The sequence below is a fragment of the Ipomoea nil genome, unplaced genomic scaffold (assembly GCF_001879475.1).
Source record: "Ipomoea nil cultivar Tokyo-kokei standard unplaced genomic scaffold, Asagao_1.1 scaffold2403, whole genome shotgun sequence".
In the NCBI taxonomy this organism is placed as follows: domain Eukaryota; kingdom Viridiplantae; phylum Streptophyta; class Magnoliopsida; order Solanales; family Convolvulaceae; genus Ipomoea; species Ipomoea nil.
In genome coordinates this window covers 1,193,472-1,215,548 of record NW_017618831.1, presented here as the reverse complement: position 1 = coordinate 1,215,548, position 22,077 = coordinate 1,193,472, and the positions used below count along the sequence as shown (strand labels likewise).

At 34.9% G+C, this 22,077-nt stretch overlaps 3 protein-coding genes and 1 non-coding gene across 9 annotated transcripts; 3 read left to right on the top strand and 1 right to left on the bottom strand.

The window, feature by feature from the left end:
- The first annotated feature begins 829 nt into the window (after positions 1–829).
- Positions 830–902, top strand: TRNAA-CGC. Its single transcript has one exon. It is a non-coding gene; the product is annotated as a tRNA-Ala (tRNA).
- A 3,809-nt stretch (positions 903–4,711) lies between these two features.
- Positions 4,712–20,459, top strand: LOC109152415 (octanoyltransferase). Of its 3 annotated transcripts, XM_019300096.1 has the most exons (4): positions 4,712–4,722; positions 18,144–18,273; positions 19,183–19,257; positions 19,594–20,459. In XM_019300096.1, exon 4 carries the CDS (start codon positions 19,598–19,600, stop codon positions 20,291–20,293), a length of 696 nt encoding a protein of 231 aa, XP_019155641.1. In that variant the 5' UTR covers positions 4,712–4,722; positions 18,144–18,273; positions 19,183–19,257; positions 19,594–19,597; the 3' UTR covers positions 20,294–20,459. The 3 variants fall into 3 exon arrangements, with proteins under 3 accessions (XP_019155641.1, XP_019155642.1, XP_019155643.1); XM_019300097.1 differs by lacking the exon at positions 4,712–4,722 and having other exon boundaries at positions 18,056–18,273; positions 19,595–20,459; XM_019300098.1 differs by lacking the exons at positions 4,712–4,722; positions 19,183–19,257 and having other exon boundaries at positions 18,059–18,273.
- Positions 5,886–10,563, top strand: LOC109152413. Of its 2 annotated transcripts, XM_019300091.1 has the most exons (8): positions 5,886–6,017; positions 6,490–6,495; positions 6,623–8,176; positions 8,261–9,066; positions 9,149–9,293; positions 9,397–9,654; positions 9,819–10,140; positions 10,217–10,563. In XM_019300091.1, the coding sequence occupies exons 3-8, from the start codon at positions 6,644–6,646 to the stop codon at positions 10,327–10,329; spliced, it is 3,177 nt and encodes a 1,058-aa protein (XP_019155636.1). In that variant the 5' UTR covers positions 5,886–6,017; positions 6,490–6,495; positions 6,623–6,643; the 3' UTR covers positions 10,330–10,563. The 2 variants fall into 2 exon arrangements, with proteins under 2 accessions (XP_019155636.1, XP_019155637.1); XM_019300092.1 differs by lacking the exon at positions 6,490–6,495 and having other exon boundaries at positions 5,886–6,038.
- On the bottom strand, positions 10,904–14,448 carry LOC109152414 (delta(12)-acyl-lipid-desaturase-like). 3 transcript variants are annotated; one of them, XM_019300093.1, is made up of 2 exons: positions 14,341–14,448; positions 10,904–12,333 (listed from the first exon to the last, which is right to left on the bottom strand). In XM_019300093.1, exon 2 carries the CDS (start codon positions 12,304–12,306, stop codon positions 11,155–11,157), a length of 1,152 nt encoding a protein of 383 aa, XP_019155638.1. In that variant the 5' UTR covers positions 12,307–12,333; positions 14,341–14,448; the 3' UTR covers positions 10,904–11,154. The 3 variants fall into 3 exon arrangements, with proteins under 3 accessions (XP_019155638.1, XP_019155639.1, XP_019155640.1); XM_019300094.1 differs by lacking the exon at positions 14,341–14,448 and adding an exon at positions 12,440–12,552; XM_019300095.1 differs by lacking the exon at positions 14,341–14,448 and adding an exon at positions 12,404–12,420.
- Positions 20,460–22,077: the final 1,618 nt, after the last annotated feature.

Here is a 22,077-nt window from a genome sequence, read left to right as displayed (position 1 = left end):
TTTCTTTCACAATGCTCGGTGGACAGCAAAGGCAAACTTATTTGCAGAAATTACTGTATTTGGTTTCATTCCTCCACTGCTGGCCATGCTTAGCTTGTATTTTTTGCTTCGAATTGTTTGAACAAATAAGAAAACCAATGTGAAATATATATATATGTATATATATATATTTGTAAGTGGGTTGTTTCTCCCACTTCTAGTTTGATAAGGAATTATAAATAATTAAGGATTACCCATGTTTAATTTTCTCCCACTTCTAGTTTGATAAGGGTTATAGATAATGAAGGATTACCAAGATTTTTTAAAATTATCCAATTTTCTTGAAAATTAAGAAATATTTTCTATTTTTAAAATGAAAAATCATTCTAGTTAAACATGTTTTTTTTTTTTTTATTCTCTAATTTTCTAGAAAATTAGAGAAATTCTCCAATTAGTAAACAAGTCCTTAATCTTTAGTACCCTAAGGTGATAATCATGTTGTTAATTGAAAAATTAACTTTTTTTGAATTGCATTTAATTAAAAGTTTAAAAGGGCTAACCAAACCTACATTGTGATCGGAGGTAAAAAAAAAAAAAAAAAAAAAAAAAAACTACATAATGAATTAGAGAAGGAGGTTATAGAAGATTTCATTCTCTTATATTTTTTTTTTATTTTTTATTTCATTCTCTTATATGCTTTCAAAAAAATATCATTTGATCCAAATTAATTATAACTTTTTGAGGTAAATAATGTGTAAAGAATCACAAATTTATCAAATACATACTCAAATACTCAATGCAAGCTTAAAAATATGTCATTATCAAAATATTCACTTCATTATTGTTTATGGGGGGTGTAGCTCATATGGTAGAGCGCTCGCTTCGCATGCGAGAGGCACGGGGTTCAATTCCCTGCACCTCCATATATAAATAAATAACAAAAGGTACGTTGAAGGCAGCATTCTTCTTCCCAAACGTATGGTAAACGCTTGCCATTTTTTTTTTTTTTAAAGTTTAGGGGTCTTATTGACTTTCCATATAAACTTCAGGGGTGTATTTGACCTTTTTTCTCATAAAAAAACGCTTGCCATCTTTTTTTTTTTTTTTTAAATATTAATTTATTATTATTATTTATTTTTAAAGAATGCCATGTCAATTGTCACATATGATCTTATATTATATTGTTATTATTACTTGTAATTAACTTCTTCTTGGGGCTGAATGCACGAGAATCGAGAATCACAAGTTAATATGTTTAATTGCAACGTTTAAAAATTGAGAAAAGGGTCAAATACACCCCTGAACTTTATACAAGAAGTCAATTAGGCCCTTGAACTTTAAAATGTTACAATTAAACCTATGAACTTGTTATTTTTGTGCATGTTAATTACCTGTAATAGCAGGTGGGATGCTGACGTGTCATTTTTTAAAAATAATTACTAATAATAAAATAATATAAAAAATAAAAAAAGAGAGAGAGAGAAGATGGCAGCCATGGCTGCCATCTTCTTCTTCTTGCCTGCTAGCCTCCTACGAAGATGGAGGCAAGAAGAAGATGGCAGTCCATGGTTGTCATCTTCTCTTTTTCTTTAAAAATAAAAAAAATAAAAAAGAGTTCCCTTCGTCTCCACTGGAGACGAAAGAGACTTAAGAAGAAGATGGCAGCCATGGCCATGACTGCCATCTTCTCTCTTCTTCGTTTTTATTTAAAAAATATAAAATAAAATTGTTCCCCCTCCGTCTCTAGTGGAGACGAAGAAGGCAGCAGGAAAAAGATGGCAGCGAAGGCTGCCATCTTCTCTTTTTTAAAACAAAATTTAGTTTCCCAGGCAAGAAGAAGAAGATGGCAGCGATGGCTTCCATCTTCTCTCTTTTTTAATTTTTTTTTATAATTTTATAATAATATATTATTATTATTTATTTTAAAAAATGACACGTCAGCATCTCACCTGCTATTACAAGTAATTAATTTGTAATTGGGTCTAAATGCACAAAAGTAACAAGTTTATAGGTTTAATTGCAACATTTTAAAGTTCAGGGGCCTAATTGACTTCTTGTATAAAGTTCAGGGGTGTATTTGACCCTTTTCCCTTAAAAATTTAGGGCTTTTATTGACTTTCTATATAAACTTCAGGGATGTATTTGACCTTTTTTCCCATAAAAAAAGTTTAGCATTTTGTCATATTGGTCGTTTTGTGATCCACACTCCTTACCCTATAAGATAAATATTAAAAGAAAGAAAATTAAAAATAAAGAAAAAAGGGAAGAAAATTAGTGTCTAGCATTTTGACATTTTGTCATATCATGGAAGGCAAAAATTTGTGTGAGAATGTCTCACACATCTCAATTCGTAAGGCGGGTCGGATCTTTGATTAATGAGGTCAAAGATCCAACCTATTAATCAAATATTCGACCCATTAATCAAAGATCCGACCCGTGAGACGGTCTCACACAAGTGTTATCCATCATGAAATAATTGTTTTGTGAATAACAATTGTAGCAGTGCTATAATTTAGCAAGGAAATTAGTCACTGTGTTCGAAAATGGAAACCCTGAGTTATACTCAAGAAATTGTAAGGGTGCTTAGCATTGAGATTGAGATTTATTTATTGGTTATTCAATTTTTAAATTTTAGGCGGCTTAATTTTGGAAATTGGTAGGGAATTTTTCGAGTTTTAATTTAGAACTGCAGTAATGATTTAATATATAATATTTAAATGTATTTTATTAATTCATGTTTAATAAAAGGGAAAATGGCACTTTTTCCCCCTATGTTATATACTTATAGCACTTTTTTCCCCTCAATTATTTATGTAAGCACATTAGTCCCCTCAATTATTTTAAAAGTGGTGGTTTTTCCCCCTAATATATTAAATTGACATTTCTACCCTTAAAGTAAACATTTTATTTATTTTACTTCTCCAACAAATTATTGCGTATATGTAGCGATTACCACGGTTCGGTTCGAACTAAACCAGACACTATAACAATCGAATTAAAAGCTTTCAGTTATGATTCAGATCTAGAACTCAATATTTGGATTTCAATTTATTAAATTTAAGAATAAAAAAAACTGGATCATGAACCGGCGGTTCCGGATCCCGTTCGCGATTTTGAACTGTCTATATTTTAAAATTTTATTTTTTATTTTAAAATAGTTTAAATTCAACAATAAATGTATTTTATTTTTTCAGTTCGGAACATGAACCAGCCATTCCAGTTCGCGATTTTAATAAACTCTAAATATCGCGTTTTGATTATAAATTGTAATTGGAATATTTTGGTTTGGTTACTATAGTATCTGGTTTGAACCAAATTATAGTAATAATTTATTGGAGAATAAAAATAAATGAATTATTTATTTTAAGGGTAAATATGTCCATTTAACATTTCAGGGGGGAAAAGAGCCACTTAAATAATTGAGGGGGAAAAAGTGCTATAAGTATATAACATAGGGGGAAAAAGTGCCATTTTCCCTTAATAAAAATACAAAAATATATAATTTAATATGGTATTAAGCGTAAAAAATTAAATACAAATTCTAAGAAAATACATATAACCAAATACAAATACTGTTCCAATTAGTTTGGCACATGAAATGTATGTGAAAGTTTTGAAGTATTATTATGAGCTTGATCATGCCATGAAGCATTGAAAAGGGAAGTTCTTCATGCCATTTATATTCACCATATATACGAGACCACACTTCTTTTGAATGAACCAATTCAACAATTTAACTGCATGAAGCTACTGTACCTTATTTGCATGTTTTCACAGTTTAAATTGATGAGTAGAGATACTAAATTTGCCTTCCTAAAATACTAAGTCTTCGAAATGCAAAACTGATCCTTTTTTTTTTTTCCTCTTTTGAAGGCATTGGAGTGTATAATACAAATTAAAGGTTTAGCTGGGAAGGGTTTGAAATATTGGAGGAAATTAAATAGGTTGAGATGTCATTGAGGCCTGGATACTAATCAAGTGATTTTACTTGTAATGACATATCTCGTTCACATTTACTTCAACGTATCAATTAAATATGTTAAGTACTGTCATTTTGTGATTCTAATGCTAATCAGTACGCAATCAAGCACTACAAAATTGAGTTTCTTGATTATGTTAAGTGTCATCAAGGTCCCTATCTCGGGAAACTTTTAGGAGGTATTTTTGGTAGAAACCTGTCATGTCAATATGTTTAGTTAGACAAATAACATTTCTGCAAATTAGATAACAAATAATCATTCTTCTTTTCCATACTGTGTTCACACATGTACTGTTCGCTAATTTAGGAAAATATAGTGTTGTGCAATTATAATTACTAGTGTAGCCATAATTTAATTTTCATGAAATAAAGAGGCAAATTCAATGACACGCTGATTTAATATTTATTTAGTTAAAAAATTTCATTTTATAAAGACTTGAAAGAATTGGAATGTTTAAAATGGCCGTTTAACAATTATTTTATCATCTCTTTTTATTGGTCACATCCCTGTATACCTAATACTTCTAAATACTATAATATGAATTGAAAGTGTAAACAAAATGCATTGACATTCTAATAAAAGATTTGAATATTGACTTTCATTTTTCCCTCCTCATTGGTATGAGATGGAATGTTAGTTTCTTCTTTTTCATTTGTCATCATTTTTAGGAATTCAAATTAAAGTATTAGAGGTATATTGCTCCATCATTAACATATTTAATTAAGATTAGTCAACTGCTAACATCCATATGTTAAAACTTAAAGTTGGAATTTGAAATTCTTTTATTGAATTGAAACTTCAGCTTTCAGTCTCATTCCAAATGAAAACAACATAATTAAGATCAGTTGAGAGAATTGTAGTTCATATGAAGACAACATAAAAGTAGGAGTTGGAATCATTACTACATATCCAATCCTCATCCATCCTTGATTCTTTCTCTATAAATCAATTGTCACTATTCTTTCAAAAATTTATTAATCCATATCAAAATTTAACTCAAAAAAAACTCGTGCATGTTAACCATAATTTAAACCTTTTAAAAGAGCACGCATCAAATATCAAAATGTGCAAAATGTATATCTATTTAATCGTGCATGTCAAATAATATAACTGCTCAACTCTTCAAAACTAATGTGTCATGTGATCAAGTGATATATTTATTTAGTCAACAAATAATATTGCTCAAAATCAAAGTTATCTAAAATGTACTTGTCTTCCTAGTATAAAATTTCAAGTTAAATAAATCATATTCACAAGAAAGCCAATAAATTTGTAGATTGAATGATAACATGAGTAACCATTCTTCTCTTCCATCTTGTCTTTACACCCATGTTGTTTTCTCGAATGGTCCAACTCACAATGACACAAATACTTATAAGCTAGTTTTTTTCTTTCTTCCCTCTAAGAAAGAGTCAAACACAATTCAATCGATCGATCAATCAACTTAAAATAAGTTTATAAATTTGTTGTGCTATTCGTCTCAAGGTGCAGGGTTTTAATGTATTATGGAGATTTATCTCATGGACCTGTCTTAGGACAAGAGCGGTGAGGTAGGGTCCTTAAGTTTGGGGTTCAAACTTATAAAAAAAAAAAATTGTCTTATTGGTGCAATTATAATTACTAGTGTGGCCATAGTTTATTTCCATGAAGTAAAGGGGGGCAATGCATGCAATTCATACCAAGAAACGGCCGCCATTGAAAGGGTCTGAGCTATGGCCGGCAGATACGTAAGCAAAGGTGCAAAACATAGTTAAGCCAAAGCTAAATACGTTGTGAGGTATCTTTAGGTTGTTTTCTTAGTTGTCATCTTCTGCTTTGTCTGTACCTTTCTCCTTCATGCCCGCTGTTTCAGTCTCCTGCCTTCTCCAATTCTTTATTACTGCATTTCTTTAATGCCAATTTTTGTATTTATCAAAAACTCTTCTACCCTCATGGCCTTTTGTCTTAATTTCATCTTCTTCTTCCAAGAAGAACCTGTTTCTCTTCATCTTCCCAGATTCTTGGTCTCAACAGTTCGCATCCATGGAGTTTCAACGTGAAAGTCTGTGATAAAAGATAAAAAAACACAGCTTGATTAAGGTACCCCTTTTTCCCTTTGTTTTTCCTCATACTTTTCTTGCTTTGATATATATGCATATGTATATTTGTGTGTTTTTATGTATCTATCTCAGCCCTGAGGAAATAGAAGTGTATATTATAATATACTGACTGAATATATAATGATTATTGTCTGTATAAGTGAGTGATTGATTTTATGAAACAACTAGCTATATGTTGTTGCTGTAATTTAAGAAATGAGCAAATATGGTCCTCTAAGATGGATTAAAAGAAAAGTTTGTATTTTTAAAAAGATTTTCTTGTGAACGCCCTTACCAAAGAGTAGATTAGTCACGACCAAATGGTCAGACAGTTAACTTGATAATCACAAGGTTACAAGTTCAACTCACAGAACGGTTTATTGACCTTCTTGGTTCGAGCTGGTCAGTTATGGGCAACTTAGATTGATTTAACTCCTTGTGATCCTTTACTGGCTAAGGTCACAAGACGAGATTTACGCACTGCACACCCTTGAATAGTGGCTGCGGATTTCTCTCACCACAAAAAAAAATATAGATATATATATTTGAACTAATCTTTGTTTTGTGTTTTTGAAATAAGTGCAGGTCAGTTGTAATTTGAACTGAATGGCAATGTCATTACAGCAGCTTCTGTCTGAGGAAGGATTTAAGGGCAGGAGATTAAAGAAACTATCAAGAGCTTCAACAGGGCTGCAAACTGCAAGTGGATCACTTTATCCAGTTCAAGGAAGACATAAATCTTCTGGTGTTAGGAGGCCGGAGAGAACGAGATCCGATATACCTCTGTATGATTCTGAAAGAAACAATGCAACAAGAGAAAGAATTCAAGATTGGAAGCCAAGGGCAGGAAACAAAGACAAATCTTTGATTATGAAGCAGAAAAGCAAGAAACTTTATGCAGAATCATCATCTGAGGAATCACCTGATTCTGAGATAATTGATGCTGCAATGAGCAATGAGATAGTTGAGATTGGCAGAAGTGATCAGAGGTACAAAGATGTTTACTCGAACCAAGTCTACAGCCACGAGGGGAGCGAGAAGGGCAGGCAACATAGTACAACAACATATGCTAACAATTACAGGAAAAACATTGTACATGCTGAGATGTCTGGTGCCAGTTCCAAGCGAAACTCGCTAAATGGGAAGAGTTTCGATGATAGCAGAGGTAGAAGGAAGGCGGGGATCGAGCAGGCTATGGATACTCCTTCAATTGACGAAGCTGCTACTCAAGCCATCGTTTCCATCTTGAGTAACCACATAAAATCCTTTCTTCGAGACGAGGATTTCAGGGCATCTCTTCGGCATAACAGCTTTGCTTCCTTGAATTTTTCTGGTTTATCAGAAGGACTGGATGTGAAGAGCAAGATCATAACCAATCTCGAACAAGCCATAGAAACAGTGGAAAAATCTGCAGAAGGTTCTGCAGGTCTAAAAGAGCTGAAAAAGGCATCATTGCAGCTTAGTGTCATTACAGGTTTGAATTCCAGTGATCTAAAAGACGGGTTCACATCTGGAATTCCCAATGTTAAGCTTGCAGCCTGTGCTCATCTATATCTCAGTGTGATATATAAGCTGCAGAGAAAAGACCGAATCGCTGCAAAGCATATCCTGCAAGTATTTTGTGATTCTCCATTGCAGGCGAGGACGAGTCTATTGCCAGATTTGTGGGATAATATATTCCTCCCACATCTATCCCACTTGAAGATTTGGTACATTAAAGAACTTGGCATGCTCGAAAGTCCAGACAGCAAATCAAGAAAGCTTAAGGTTCTTGAAAAAGTATACAATGAGACTATGGATACTGGGACTAATAAGTTTGCGGTTTACTACAAGGATTGGTTAACAGAAGGAGTTGAGCCTCCTTCAATCCCTTCCGTCAAAATTCCATTTTTATCTCCTCAGCTGGCTCGGAACGAAGATCCCAATAGCGTTTCGTGCATTGTAGGCAGTTTCTCACCCCAGCCAGTGGTGAGTAAAAAGTTATATGATGAGGTATTTCGGCATAAAAATGGAGTGGAATTGGACTACTACAAGGAAGAAAGCTATGGCGGGAGTGCATCAATGTCGAATGGTAGTGTCACTGAAGAAACACACTGCTCTCAAATAGTTAAAATTGAACCTTACGCTACATGCCAGTCTGTAAGTACTAAACTTTTTGCATTTAGATCATTGGATGTTTAACGTTTACTAGGAAACTTATACTCTGAAGATGAATTTCTGCAGTATAGCATGCCAATAACTGAAGAGGCAGAGATTCAAGAAGAGAACAAACTAGTTGAACATTTTAGCGATGTTCATCCAAAGCCATCAATTCAAGAAATTTATGGTACTATAGATGCTGCACCTCATTCAAAGGTAATCAAGATTATCATCGAGAGGATAGCAAAAGCGTTTTTTGGACAGCAGAATACCGAGGAATCTGTTGATAGTGAAAGGCCTTTAGGTTTGAGCATCCCAACCGAGTTTATCTGCCCTCTGACTGGACTTGTTTTTGAAGATCCGGTGACCCTTGAGACTGGACAAAGCTTCGAGAGAGCAGCTATTTTGAACTGGTTCTCCAAAGGAAATAGAACTTGTCCAATAACGAGCAAAAAGCTAGAATGCCAAGCTGTGCCTCTAAGTAACTTCATTCTAAAACGCGTTATTGATAAGTGGAGGTCTGAGCATTGGCAGCATCTATTGGCCTTTTCATCTCAATTCGCGAGTGATTCAAAGGCTGAGATAGCTGTTTCCATCCTAGAAAAGCTTCTTATCGTTTCGAGTATAGATGAAAGAACGAAAAATGTGAAACAGCTTATATGCCTTGGAGGTTTACAGTTTCTCATCCACAGATTCAACCTTGGGAACCTTAATGAGAAGAAATGTGTCTCCGCTTTGCTATCCTCTTGCATCGAAGCTGACTCTAATTGCAGAAACCTCATTGCCAGAAACATTGATAAAATGTGTCTGCTTGAGGTTCTTTGCAGTGAGGATTTAGAATCTGTTCAGAATGCTATTTCATTGATGACCGAGCTGATTTGCCTGAACAGGTATATATGATATCAAAAGCCTCTTGTATTAATGATCTAATCTGATTATTAACTTTTTTTGACACTATCTCTGATATTTCAGGAGAAAAGATGCAACATATTTTCTATCTGGCCTTCAAAGTGACGATATAGCAAATATAACGATTCTGTTATCGACCTATCTGCAGAGCTCTCACTGCAAACAGAAATCGCTGGTTGCTGTATTAATCTTGCATTTTCACCTTCTGGTACACTTCAAGGCTCAAATGTCTTAGAAAAATCTTCGAAAACTTACTGTTTCCAAGTTCTCTAAAATCAGGTTTAGATGACACTTGTGTTCTGATCTTGCAGACAGACACACAATGTTCCAATGTTTGTATAGATGGAGCCATTGATGCTATTACAGTTGCATTAGAAAGCAGCTTTTTGGATGAAAGGCTAATAGAAATGTGTTGCAAAGGACTCCTTATACTAGGAAGGCATTTTTCTGCATTTGGGAAGATTATGACAGAAGATTGGATCTTAAAGCAGGCTGGATTTATTGATCGTTTTGAATCGGATCTTGAAAGCACAGAAGACAATGAACCAGACAATGGAAGGATAACAATGGTATGTTCATCTACTAATCAAAGTTAAAAAAAAAAAAAAATGGTTTTGTACCTCTGGCTTTCATGAATCATAATTTTATGACATTTAGACGCTTCCATGCCTCATAATGCATCTTAGTGAATGAATGTGGATACAAGGAATCTTAACTAGTCGTGTTTAACCAGATGGATGATGGTGAAGAAGAGGTGAGGGAGGAGTGGCAGGCGAGAATGTCAGCCATGCTTCTTGGAAGCGGCAAGAAGTCATTTTTGGGAGCACTTTCGATGTGTTTAGCCTCCGGGAATATAGAATTGGTTAGGGTGTGCCTGACAACAGTAGCATGGTTGAGCTCAGTGCTCGCTTCTTCTTCACGGTCTGGTTCAGAGTTCGAGCTGTCTGCCTTCTCAGCTCTCATCTGTCAGCTGAAAGCGTGCCTCGAACATGGCAAGCTGCTCGAGCACAAGGTTCTTGCTTCTGTCTGTCTACTCAATTTCAGCAAAATACCAGGTTAGTAGTCCCGATCATACCAAGTGGATCAGACATTCGGTTTTAACTTCTAAGTTCGCGTTTTTGTTGCCTGTAGAATGTAGAGTCTTACTGATGATGATCGGAGAGGTAATCGAGGATACCCTCGAATGCCTTGCTGAAGTTACATGGGTCGCAAGAGAGCTACAGACTGTTATTTCCAGCTCCTAAGGTAGAGCCAAGCAAGAAGCAATTTGCAGAAAATATAATTGAAGTGGAAAAAGCTTCCTGTATATGAAAGTGAATATAAATTGTTGAATTGTTGATGGTTCTCTCAGTGTACATTGTAGATTAGTTTACTCTTTACATTATTCATCTTTTATGAACATTTGCAAACTCTGAACTACTTGTCACAATCTGTAAGAATGGTTCCTTGATAATAAGTTGATATAAGAATGGAGATTGTTGTATTGTGTAGTTGTTTTCCATCATCTTTTATATATATATATATATATATATATATATATATATATATAGACTAGGTGATCAAATGAGTCCATCCTGTTATACGAGTCCCTGTGGACAGATATGGACCATTGAATGCTTGAGATCAATGGCTTAGATTTCGGCAGTTGTGTAACGCGAACTGTGAAGTGAAATGCACAGTTGTCGTGCACAGTTAGCCAAATCTAAGCCATTAATTTCAAGTATTCAATGGCCAATATCTGTCCACACGGACTCATAAACAGGGTGGAGTCACGGGAACACTGGCCGCTATTTAGGTTTTGAATCTAACACAATCATAGAAAATAATATAAAGACACCATTACTACAAGCACATTGTCATTGTTTTATTGAATTGAACATTAGCACATAACTAAGGAAAAAGAGCAGCAAACTCCTTTCCCTGAAGCATAAGAAACACATTCCCATGTCCACTAACATAAACTCACTAGTTACTACAACCTTAAGTAACCGAAGTACCTGTATAGACCCAAACTATAAGTTGCCATCATGGGGACTTGACCAGCAAGAGATAAACTTCACACACGAGTTTTACTCGAGCTTGTTTCTGTACCAATACACGCCCTTCACTTGAGAACCCTCATCTGGCTCGACGTAGAGACACTCTCTTGCCTCTCTCCACATTGCTTTGTAAAATGGAGTGCGATCAATTTGGTAGTACTCTCCAAGTATCGGCCTGATTGCTTTGGTTGCCTCCATTGCATTGTAGTGTGGCATGGTTGAAAAGAGATGGTGAGCTATATGAGTGTCGGTTATGTTGTGGAAAACCTTGTTTAGCACTCCATAATCTCTATCGACGGTGGCCAAAGCTCCCCTTAGCCAATCCCACTCGGACGAGTCATAGTGTGGCAATGCTGGGTGGGTGTGCTGCAGATATGTGATCAGAACAAGAAAGCCATTGACAATAAGCAAAGGAACCCCATAGATGCAGATGACCCAAGTTATCCCTTTAAGCATAGCAAGGCGGTAAAGCACATATGTTGTAGCAAAAATACCAGCATCAGAAATGAAGACCTGAAGCCTCTCACGAGCATTGAAGATTGGGCCATAAGGATCATAATGGCATGCATATCTGTCATAATGTCTGCCAGACACATTGAAAGCCAAATATAATGGCCAACCAAGAGTAAGAGTAATAGTCATTGTTATAACCCTCCCTGGTGGATTGTTCAAGTATTTGGAGAACCAATTGACTTTAGATTTTGGCTTTGGGACAAAGACTTCATCACGCTCAAGGGAACCCGTGTTGGAATGATGGCGGCGGTGACTATATTTCCATGAGAAGTAGGGTACGAAAAGGGCAGAGTGAAGGATAAGGCCAACAGTATCATCCACCCATTGGTAATCACTAAAAGCATGGTGGCCACATTCATGGGCTATAACCCAGATCCCAGTGCAGACACAACCTTGAAGAGCCCAATAAATAGGCCATGCAAGGTATTGATAAGTAGATGGAAGCAAATGGATATAATTGGTGGCTATGTAGTAGAAAAGAGCAACGAAGAACAAGTCATACACAACATATGAGAATGACCGAATAAGCGATCGCTCAAAGCAATGAGGAGGGATGGCCTTCTTGATATCACTTAGGGAGAATTTAGGCTTAGTATATGGAACCCTTTCAAGTGGGTTCTTCTTAAAACCAGATTCAGTTGAAGATGAAATTCGGCCACCAGCACCCATGGCTCTCTACACCTTCAAATCCCAAGCCTGCAAAATTGGAAACTTTTCTATTTATTCAAGAAAGTAAATTGAGGATAGCATGAAAAATAATTCATGCTCTGGCATTCAGTGGCAGAGAGAGAGTGCAGTGTACTTCTCAGTAAATGAACACATCATAAGATATGTGAAAAACACAGTTGACACAGAAATATTGGAGAAAGCATGAGAACAAAGAATGCCAACTACATTTGATCTGACACGTGAAGTTGATTGGGAAATGAAAATTGAAACCAAGCTGATCACCTTGTGATAAATACTCGAGGAAAAAAAGTTCTATGTAGGGAGGGTCCAGCTGTCCAGCAGAATTCCAAAAGCAGAAGTCACAGTAAAATCAACTTTGGAATACAATTACAATCACACCAACCCATCACACATACCTGGGCTGCTGGGGCTTCCATAATTAAATGTTAGGTAAAACACTTTATGTTAGTTGTACTTCTATTGCCAAATAAGTTCTGAAGATCCAACTCATAACATCATGCCTTAATTAAATGCCATAAAAATTTGTACGTAAAGGTAATAAAGCATATATTACAATCACACCAACCCATCACACATACCTGGGCTGATGGGCCTTCCATACTTAAATGTTAGGTAATACACTTCATATGTTAGTTGTAGACTTGTAGTTCTATTGCCAAATAAGTTCTGAAGATCCAACTTATAACAGCATGCCTTAATTAAATGCCATAAAAATTTGTACGTAAAGACAATAAAGCATATAATATCAACGCGTCGCACTCTACATTCATAAAGATGTCAGTTGGAAAATAACCATTTGCTAGGTGTACAATCTATTACAGAATAGAAACCTTGACTTTAGCGTACCCATATATTTAACTGCCAATTTATTTTTTACAAATTACTCCGTACATATGTTCAGACCTCCAAGATATTTACTCAACAATATTATTATATGCGCCAAACAATTAATTAGCATTAAAGCTTGCATAGAAATTTTGAGTAGCATGGAACCCATCATTAATTTGAAGCTAAGAAATTTCCAACATTCATAAAAGAGGGTCATTTAAAGAACTAGAAGATTTTTATTTCTTGTTACATTTGATGGGGGCATGGGAGGTGGGTTTCAAATTTCAAACCCAAATATAAAATAGGTGTAGCTTACCACCAAACTACACCCTAAACCGCGGTCCAATTAGCTTAACAATTTTTAGTAAGACGGAACACACTGTAAATTCAAAGGTAGGAAATTTCCTACCTTATCAGGAGTGACTACTTCTTTCGCTTGTTTGCCTGTCTAACACTAGCACTCTTTGTCATAAGCAACACAAAAATCTTAGAAACTAACATGACATTTCATATTTGTTCCACTTCAACTATAATCTCCAGGTGAACAGGCACATTCAATCACATTTTCACCATACCCTATTGAAATATATATGTTTCATCTCAATTAATAGCTTTAGGCATTAGTGATATCACACATTTACAGTTTTATATTAATCCTGCAAAAGCACCAAGTCCAATTATTGTACAAGTTTATCTTAACAATGGAAGCTATTAGCTATGAATAAGCAAAAAGACAACAAATTTATAATGAAACTTTGAAGCAAAGACTTCCCATGTTAAAATAAATAACTAAACAAATTCAGGTAAAAGCTAATCACATAAAAACAAAGATTCCATTTTTAAAAAAAAAATCAAGTAAAAATTCATTAATTATATTAGTCAAGTTATAGCTTCAATAATTCATTCCGTAAATCATAAATAAACCCAAAAAAAAAAATTAATAATAATAATAATAACCATATCCATAAGCTGATGTTTATACATAATTCAGTGGTGCATGCAAGAAATTACCCCTAACAGGAATTTGCATACCCAAAATACAGAGAATTGCACAAAGAAAACCCGAAAGGATCACAAATCGAAGTCCAAAGAACACATTTGCATAAACATCCATACATACAGAATTATAAACGGCAATGTAGCTTATAAACAATCGATCAAAAAGCCGTAGAGAAAACAGAATACCTCCAGATTATGCAGAGCTGCGCTCTCGGCTTCCTCCCAAAAAGCGCTCTCTGTTCTCTCTCTCTCTCTCTCTTTCACAGTTTTGAGAGTGAACAGAATACCGGAAAGAATGCGAAGGTGCTTAAATGGCATTTTTCCGTTTAAAAGACAAGCAACAGTGGGGCCTACTGGAATCCTCCCCCCTTCATGCTCGGTTAAAACGTAACAATCCTGCGTTCCGCACACGTGTCAATCGATGAATGGTAGACTCGATCGACATATCCCGGGACATTGGTTTTCCTCTGAAATTAACGGAACGGAAAATGCTACTCCGGGGAAATATTTAAATAATATTTGGAACTATAATGTAAAAAAAAATTGTTATATTTATTTTTTAAAAAATACGGAGTAATAATTTTAATTTTTTAGACGGTTAAATATAATGAGAAGGTGAAATGACAAACAAAGGGCTCGCACGTGAGTAAACCCGTACATTGCACGTGAACAACATCAGAACGCCTCGAATTTGGCGGACAACCTAGGCCTTTGCGGTTGGAATTATTACTAAATAAATAAATAAACTACACTTGGAATTCCTAGAAATAAATATAAAAAAATAAACAAAAACAGAGAATTGTACTAGGAATTAAAGAATATTTTCTCTACCACAAAAGTATCTTGTCTTTGGTTCTGTCTCCTCTCCTTCACTGATTCACTCATCTGTTTCATGAATTTTGTTTGTGTTTTGATGTTGAAAGATCAACTATATTATTAGAAAATTCATAATTTCTATCTCTAAATTATTGACAAAGTAATATTTTTTATCACCTCTGTTAAGGTTTGATCATATGACCATTCATCACACTACATAGCAGTTGACCTTATTTTCATATAAAATAAAAGAAAAAGCATAGTATATGAGATGACATCAAGTTTACAATATTAGAAAGAAGCAAAGGTTTATTTCAAACCTTGGGAGTTGGGAATTGATTCAGGACATGAAAACTATGTAAAATATTTTCATTATTAAACTTTTTTTTAAAAAAATTGTAATTAAAATTAAAATCAACATTGAAGTAACTTTAATTCAGATTAAACTATTCCCAAATTTGCAAGCCATCCTTCATCGAGCCTTACGCAAAAAAAAAATCTCCAACAGTAGTCTGTTAATGGAACAATTCGTGCACGTTTTGTAGTTAAGGATTGTTTATGGAGGTTAAGCTATTAGCTATACGTCTATATATCTTTTGAGGAGGCTGAGATTTTCAACGTGAATGACATGCTTTTATAAAGTTAATTGGTGATTTGAGTTTTAGTTGAAGTGCGAAATAAGATTAGTCTAAGTATTTGATTATCTGTTAATTGCTGCACAATAGCTAATTAAAGTATGTAATTGTGACAATTTAATTTTTTGCTAAAGTACGAACCAAGATTGAATCAAGAAAGTAATCATTATGTTCTAGCTAGTTGACATTTTTCAAAATGCCAACACTCTTGGTATATATATACAGCCAATTTGAATTGCTATAAATTATATATCTGCTCTGATTCAATTCTTTTGTCCTCTACACCAGCCAAGACTCTAGCTAATATATAGAAGCAGTTAGTATCGCACACAGTTTTACACCTAGCCATCATATCCCATCGTAAAAACACTCCAATCCCTCTTAGAATATCGGTGCATCATAATTATATTCTTACAATATATATAGTATGTACATATGAGCATTATTTAATTTATTTGTAGACAAAATTGATATGGTTTTGTGTAATATTGTGGGTGTATAGTAGGCAGGCTGACGAAGGTTTCAGCAATTCAGGCTGGGAAATGTAGGTGTGGATGCATTATGAGTATCCACCACAGCTCATCACTTTCTGATCAATCTTCTGTCTTCGATCTGCAAAAAATGTGGTCCGATGTGGAGAAAAGGACCTCATCATCAATTAAGCCCCCAGCTAATAACTCCATTTTTTGTCTCTTGCATGTATGCATGGCGCTGCACAAGACAATTCTGTTTTTTTTTTTTAAATTACTGACTCTATTACAAGTGTCTGTTTAAATATATTTTCTCAACCTACTGAAGCACAAGAGTCAATAATGCCTCTACTAAGGCTCGATCTCATGACCTCCTATATGAGAGAATCAATACATGTCATCTGAACAGAATGTGCGTGCTGGGTCACAAGGACAATTCTATTAGTTGTCAATTTTATTAGCTGAAGTTAAAGTGGGGTATATTTTATTTTTACTTGAGCCAATAGTTATTTAGTGTATGTTATTACGATTTATTTTATAATTTAATATTGACTTACGATGGCAATAAGACTTAAGAGGTCATTTGGTAACATGACTTTCTTGTTGGTTGAGGAGGTGGGACAGTTAATATCATTTGCGTTTCGACTTGAGAAAATTATTGTCATATTGGGTATGCATTTTGACTTTGGATATTATTTGCGGACTTTGTGCAATGCTTGCGGGTTACATTGTTTATAGTGTTATACTTAGGGGCAGATTGGAGGCAGTTGCCCCCCAACCCCATTATATATGTGTATATAGTATATGCTATAATAGAAATAGATTCAAGGATAAATCTTTATAACTTAGCTTGCGGTTTATCGCAGATCTAATTAAGGAGTAAAGTGCTGGTCAAATTGGGTTTACCGTATTAAGAGAAGAGGTTCGAATTCCTGACCTCTAAATCATACAAAGATTTAAACATGTTTTACCATATGAAAGGAGGTTCGAGTTCCTGACCTCTAAGCCATACAAAGATTCAAACAACTGATTCACCAAAGGCCAAACACGCACCCTACCAATTGAACTAGATCATCTTTTGTTAATATTTTTTTTTATACATACAAGGGTTATATAGGGGGTGAGGGTGGGGGGAGGAGTTAAGGAATGACAGTACATGACCATTCACGCCAACCAAGCTGGTTGATGTCCATTGTTTTTAGATCTTATTATAAACCCGATTCCTTAGCTTGTAGGGAAGGGAGCGACAAATTTTTATGTAGACCATGGTCTACACACTAATACATTATTTGACAGTATACAAAATAATGTACTTTAAATACTCAAATAATGTACTTTATGTACACACACACACACACACACACACACACACACACACACACACACACACATATATATATATATATATATATATATATATATATATCTATATATATATATATATATATATATATATATATATATATATATATATATATATTTTGTGGTCCATACAACTGTGTGAAAATAATCCAATTAAAATGGAACAAGGACTATTTTGTACGGAATAATTTTTATTGGGTTTGGTGGCAAGGACAGGGAGACCTCTTATACGTCATATCAAATTATTGCACGGGAGACTGTTTATACGTCATACCAAATTATCAAGAGGAGTGGTTTGTTGTTCCTTCGTTGTTTATCAATATTGTTTTGAGACTCAATTTAATGAATTAAGTTTGTTCTTCAAAAATGTCCTTTAAAAAAAAAAAATAATTTTGAATGCTTTTTGTTTTGTTGATTGTTTATAAATTAATGAATTTCACCATAAATTATTACTCCGCATTATTTTATATTTTTTGCACTTAGAATCAAATATAAAAACGAATCTAATATGAATAATTGTTTTAATATGAATACTCTTTTTATTTTAGAAAAATAATATGAATACTTTTAGTCACAAATTTGACATTATTTTACTCCATATTAAATATTTAGACATTTTGGGCCATTTATCTTGTAGATTCCTACACAGGCACAAATTTCTCAGCCCAAAACTCTAGATTCGGCCATACGAAAAAAAAAAAAAAAGAGGGAAGAAATTAGCTAACAGGAAATCAAGAACTTAAACCTGAAAGTCTTCCATCTCTAATCTCTTCACTCTCCTTCTCCATTGGAGCTCCGGATAACCATTTCGCAGACCCAATTTTCCGAAATCAAAGGTGCCCTAATTTTCCCTTTCCTCTCTCCTTTCATTTCAGTGTTATGTAAGAATGCATTTTGTCAATATAGAAGTGTTTGTAGTTAAAGCTCTGTTGTTGATTGAAGTTCATGCTTGTGGATTGAGTTTTGGGATTGTTGCAGTTTATCTCTGTATTAGGGCTAGATATCTGTAGCCTTGCATTTGCCAGGATTCTTACAGTGTTTTGCTGGCAATTGAGCTTTACAGTCTGGTAAATATGCTCAAATCATTAAATGTGTTAAGGAATGGCTAGAATTATGACTTACCATCATTTTGAGAGTTGGGGCATTCTGCCATTCAAGATAAGCTTGATTTTACTCAAATAGGTCAAATCGAAGGTTAAAAAGTTTTTAGGACTATACTCGATTAGGTAGTTTAGTATAAATGTACTACCTTGATGTTTTTTAGGGAAGTCTGGAAGAATAAATTTATCTGAATTCTGAGCATTTTAAATGAAGCTTGCTTATATTAAACAATGAAATGCGGAGGTTAGTAATTGTCTATGTTGTGAACAAATTGGACTGACTGAAAGATAAGATCTTTGTCATCACTTGGTCGGTAACAGGTTGCAAACACAATGGAGATTTTTTTTCTTTACTTCTTAAATGCATTGAGAGGGAAACGAAGTTAGGAGGAGGTGGGAGGGATTAGAAATTTGGTGAAAAAAGGTCACTTCTTGTGCATAACACTTCATAGTAATTCATTAGGATACAGTATGATTCAGGTTGTTTTGTCCCAGAAATTTCAAGTCTACCATGTTGGTACAGAATAGCTCTTCTTTTTTTTTTTTTTTTTTTTTTTTTTTTTTGGTTTAGTACTCAACAGATGTTTTATTAGGATCCTTCACTTTCTGTTATCATCCAAATCTGATTCTCAATTCAAATTGCAGTTGTCGCTGCGATAAGACGTAGTTGGATTGACTGCAAATCACTCATACATTTCAAGGAAGAACACCTCCGGTTAGGTAACATCCTTTATCAATTGTTTGCTTCTAGTTACCAGCAGAGAAGCTCAGCTAGATTTGGCATTGTTGCTCTACAATTGATAATCTTCATTGCATTCTCTGTATATACCAATTTATATATACATAATCATCAAATTATGGCAATGTTGGGGATTAAGATTGGGTTTGTGAAGTTAATGTGTTGCCCTCGTTTCCAAGCCTCTGACTCTCTGAGCGTAGAAACTGAGTTCCTTCTGGAATTAACTCTTTTGATATTCAAATTTGTAGTTATGATGAAATGTATGTTGTCTGGTTCTATAGTGAAAACTGGATTCATTTCTTTCCCTTCATTCTCAGGGGTATGAGACTTCCTCGAATTCTTGAGGTGTGGAAACTGGGCACTGTCAATTACCTTGAGGCACTGAAGCTGCAAGAAAAGCTAGCATCCGATAGAAAATCCCTTAAAATAACAGATACCCTGTTGTCTTTACAACATCCGCCTACATATACCCTTGGCAAAAGGCGAACTGATCACAATCTATTAGTTGGCGAGTCTGAACTTGAAGCCATGGGAGCCGAACTTCACTATACGCAAAGAGGAGGTGACATTACTTTTCACGGTCCTCACCAAGCCATCTTGTATCCTATTATTTCTTTGAGAGATATAGGCCTTGGAGCTAGAATGTATGTGGAGAATCTTGAGTTAACCATGATTGAGTTAGCATCGAAATATGGCGTGAAAGCACAGGCTGGAAGAACAGGAGAAACCGGAGTTTGGGTTGGGGAGAGAAAGATAGGAGCCATTGGAGTACGAATTTCATCTGGGATTACCTCACACGGCCTAGCATTCAATATCGATCCTGATTTAAGCTACTTCAAGAATATTGTGCCGTGTGGGATTGCAGATAAGGAGGTTACATCTTTGAAAAGAGAAGCAAACGTAAAACTTCCTGATGAATATGTAATTCAAGAGGAGCTCATTTCTTGCTTTATTAGATTATTTGGTTACAATGATATTGTTCAGAAAAATCTCCCATCCTTACCACCTCATACCTAAGAACTTATTTTTAAAAACACCCACATTGGATTCGACTTCAGGAGCACCTCCTAAAGTGTTCTTGATTGTGTTCATCGAATACTTATTTATAATTCTCAAACATCAAGGCTCATTAGTCCTCTGTAATGTCTCCATTTTCATTAATACCAATGTTTTTTTCCTAAACAGAATGTGCTACAGAAGTGTAAATTAAGCTGTAAAACCCTTTTCTTGGTGAATCAAATAACCTTTATATGTATATTTTTCAATGATGGTAGATCTTGTTTCAGTGACATCAAGAATCTAGTATTATTACAGGCAATAATGTTGTTTGTATTGTTCCATGGTTGTACTCTATAGCCTTGTTGGCATCTGTACCTTTGCTTTGTATTCAGAACTCAGAAAGTCCTCTTTTCCAATGCCACAGAGGTCAGAGGAGATGTTTTTCTATCAAAAAGGAAAGGCAAATAATGAAATGGAAGCAAAACCATGTCCTCTAGTGTCTTGTAATCTATATGATTCCAATTGGTGCCAATCATGTAACATCTATCGTCATACGCGGAGGAATCTTTACGTGACACATGGACATTAAACACGAGAGTTTTACGTATTATGATACAGATCAGTTTACCCCACGAGAATGATGACTAAATCTCGAAGTAGTCCGATCTGACTACTTGAGACAAAGCTTAACCCACAGCTAACTTTAGCTGTGACTGTTGCACTTATTCACACTACTAGACTATAATTAAAAGCTTTAATATTACAAAGAAGTACACTGGAGAAGGTGATTACACTAATTATGGAGATTAGCCACATGAAGCATGTTCTTTAATCTTCCAAGATAAGGATGGCAATTAGTCAAATAACTCAAATCAGCATCACATGTTACAAGCAGCTTCCAACCTGCCACCACCCCACTAAACAGTGTATGAGGAAAAACTGTTTTTTTTTTTTTTTTTCAAGATTTCAAAATGGGGCAGTAGTCTACTAGTCTCTAGTCAAAGCCATTAGTTTGTATGCTCCAACTTTGACTTGAATCTGTGAATTAACCTTAGTTTATCCAAACACACATGTTCTGTCTGAACCCTTGTGCTTAAAACCAAGTTTCACACCCCTTAAAGCCCAAACCCTGCATTGCATTATATTCCATTTCTGTTCTCTTTAGCCATCTATCTCATCAGAAAAAATGAGAAACACCCACAGATCATCTGCTTATGATATCTTGGTTTTGCTCTTCTTCTTCTTCTACCTCTTCTTCGCGTGTTTCTCCCCCGGGGAGGCAGTCCAGACAGGGAGGATCCATTCAAGAAGGCTGCTAGCTTCTTCTGCTGTCACCTCATATTCTGCTAGTCTAGGGAAGATCAATGGAGCAATGGTGGAGCCTGAGAAAGCTGTGGAAAATGGCTTGAGAAAGAAGCCGCCGAGCTCTTCAAATCCCATCCAGAATAATGTACACCATTGATCCTCACCCCTTCTAGTTGCAAGGGGGAAAGAGAAATCAATGGAATCTTTTTTGCAGTTCATCATATATATATTCTGATCTTCTTCTGATCTCTGGTTTTATAAAATAATTTTTGTTGGATACATATAGGAAGCTAAGGCATCATGTAATTGGTAGAATATCAAGATTAGTTAGCAGTGTTGCCTGTGCTGGAAAAAGGTAGATCTAACTTCCAACACAATGGAGCTGAGGATTTGTAGTTCATGTAATGTTGCTGGTGATCTGATCAATCATCAATGTAGGAATTCTTTCATTCTTGAGTATGATAATTATTGTATATTATTATCTTTTGCTAATGTCT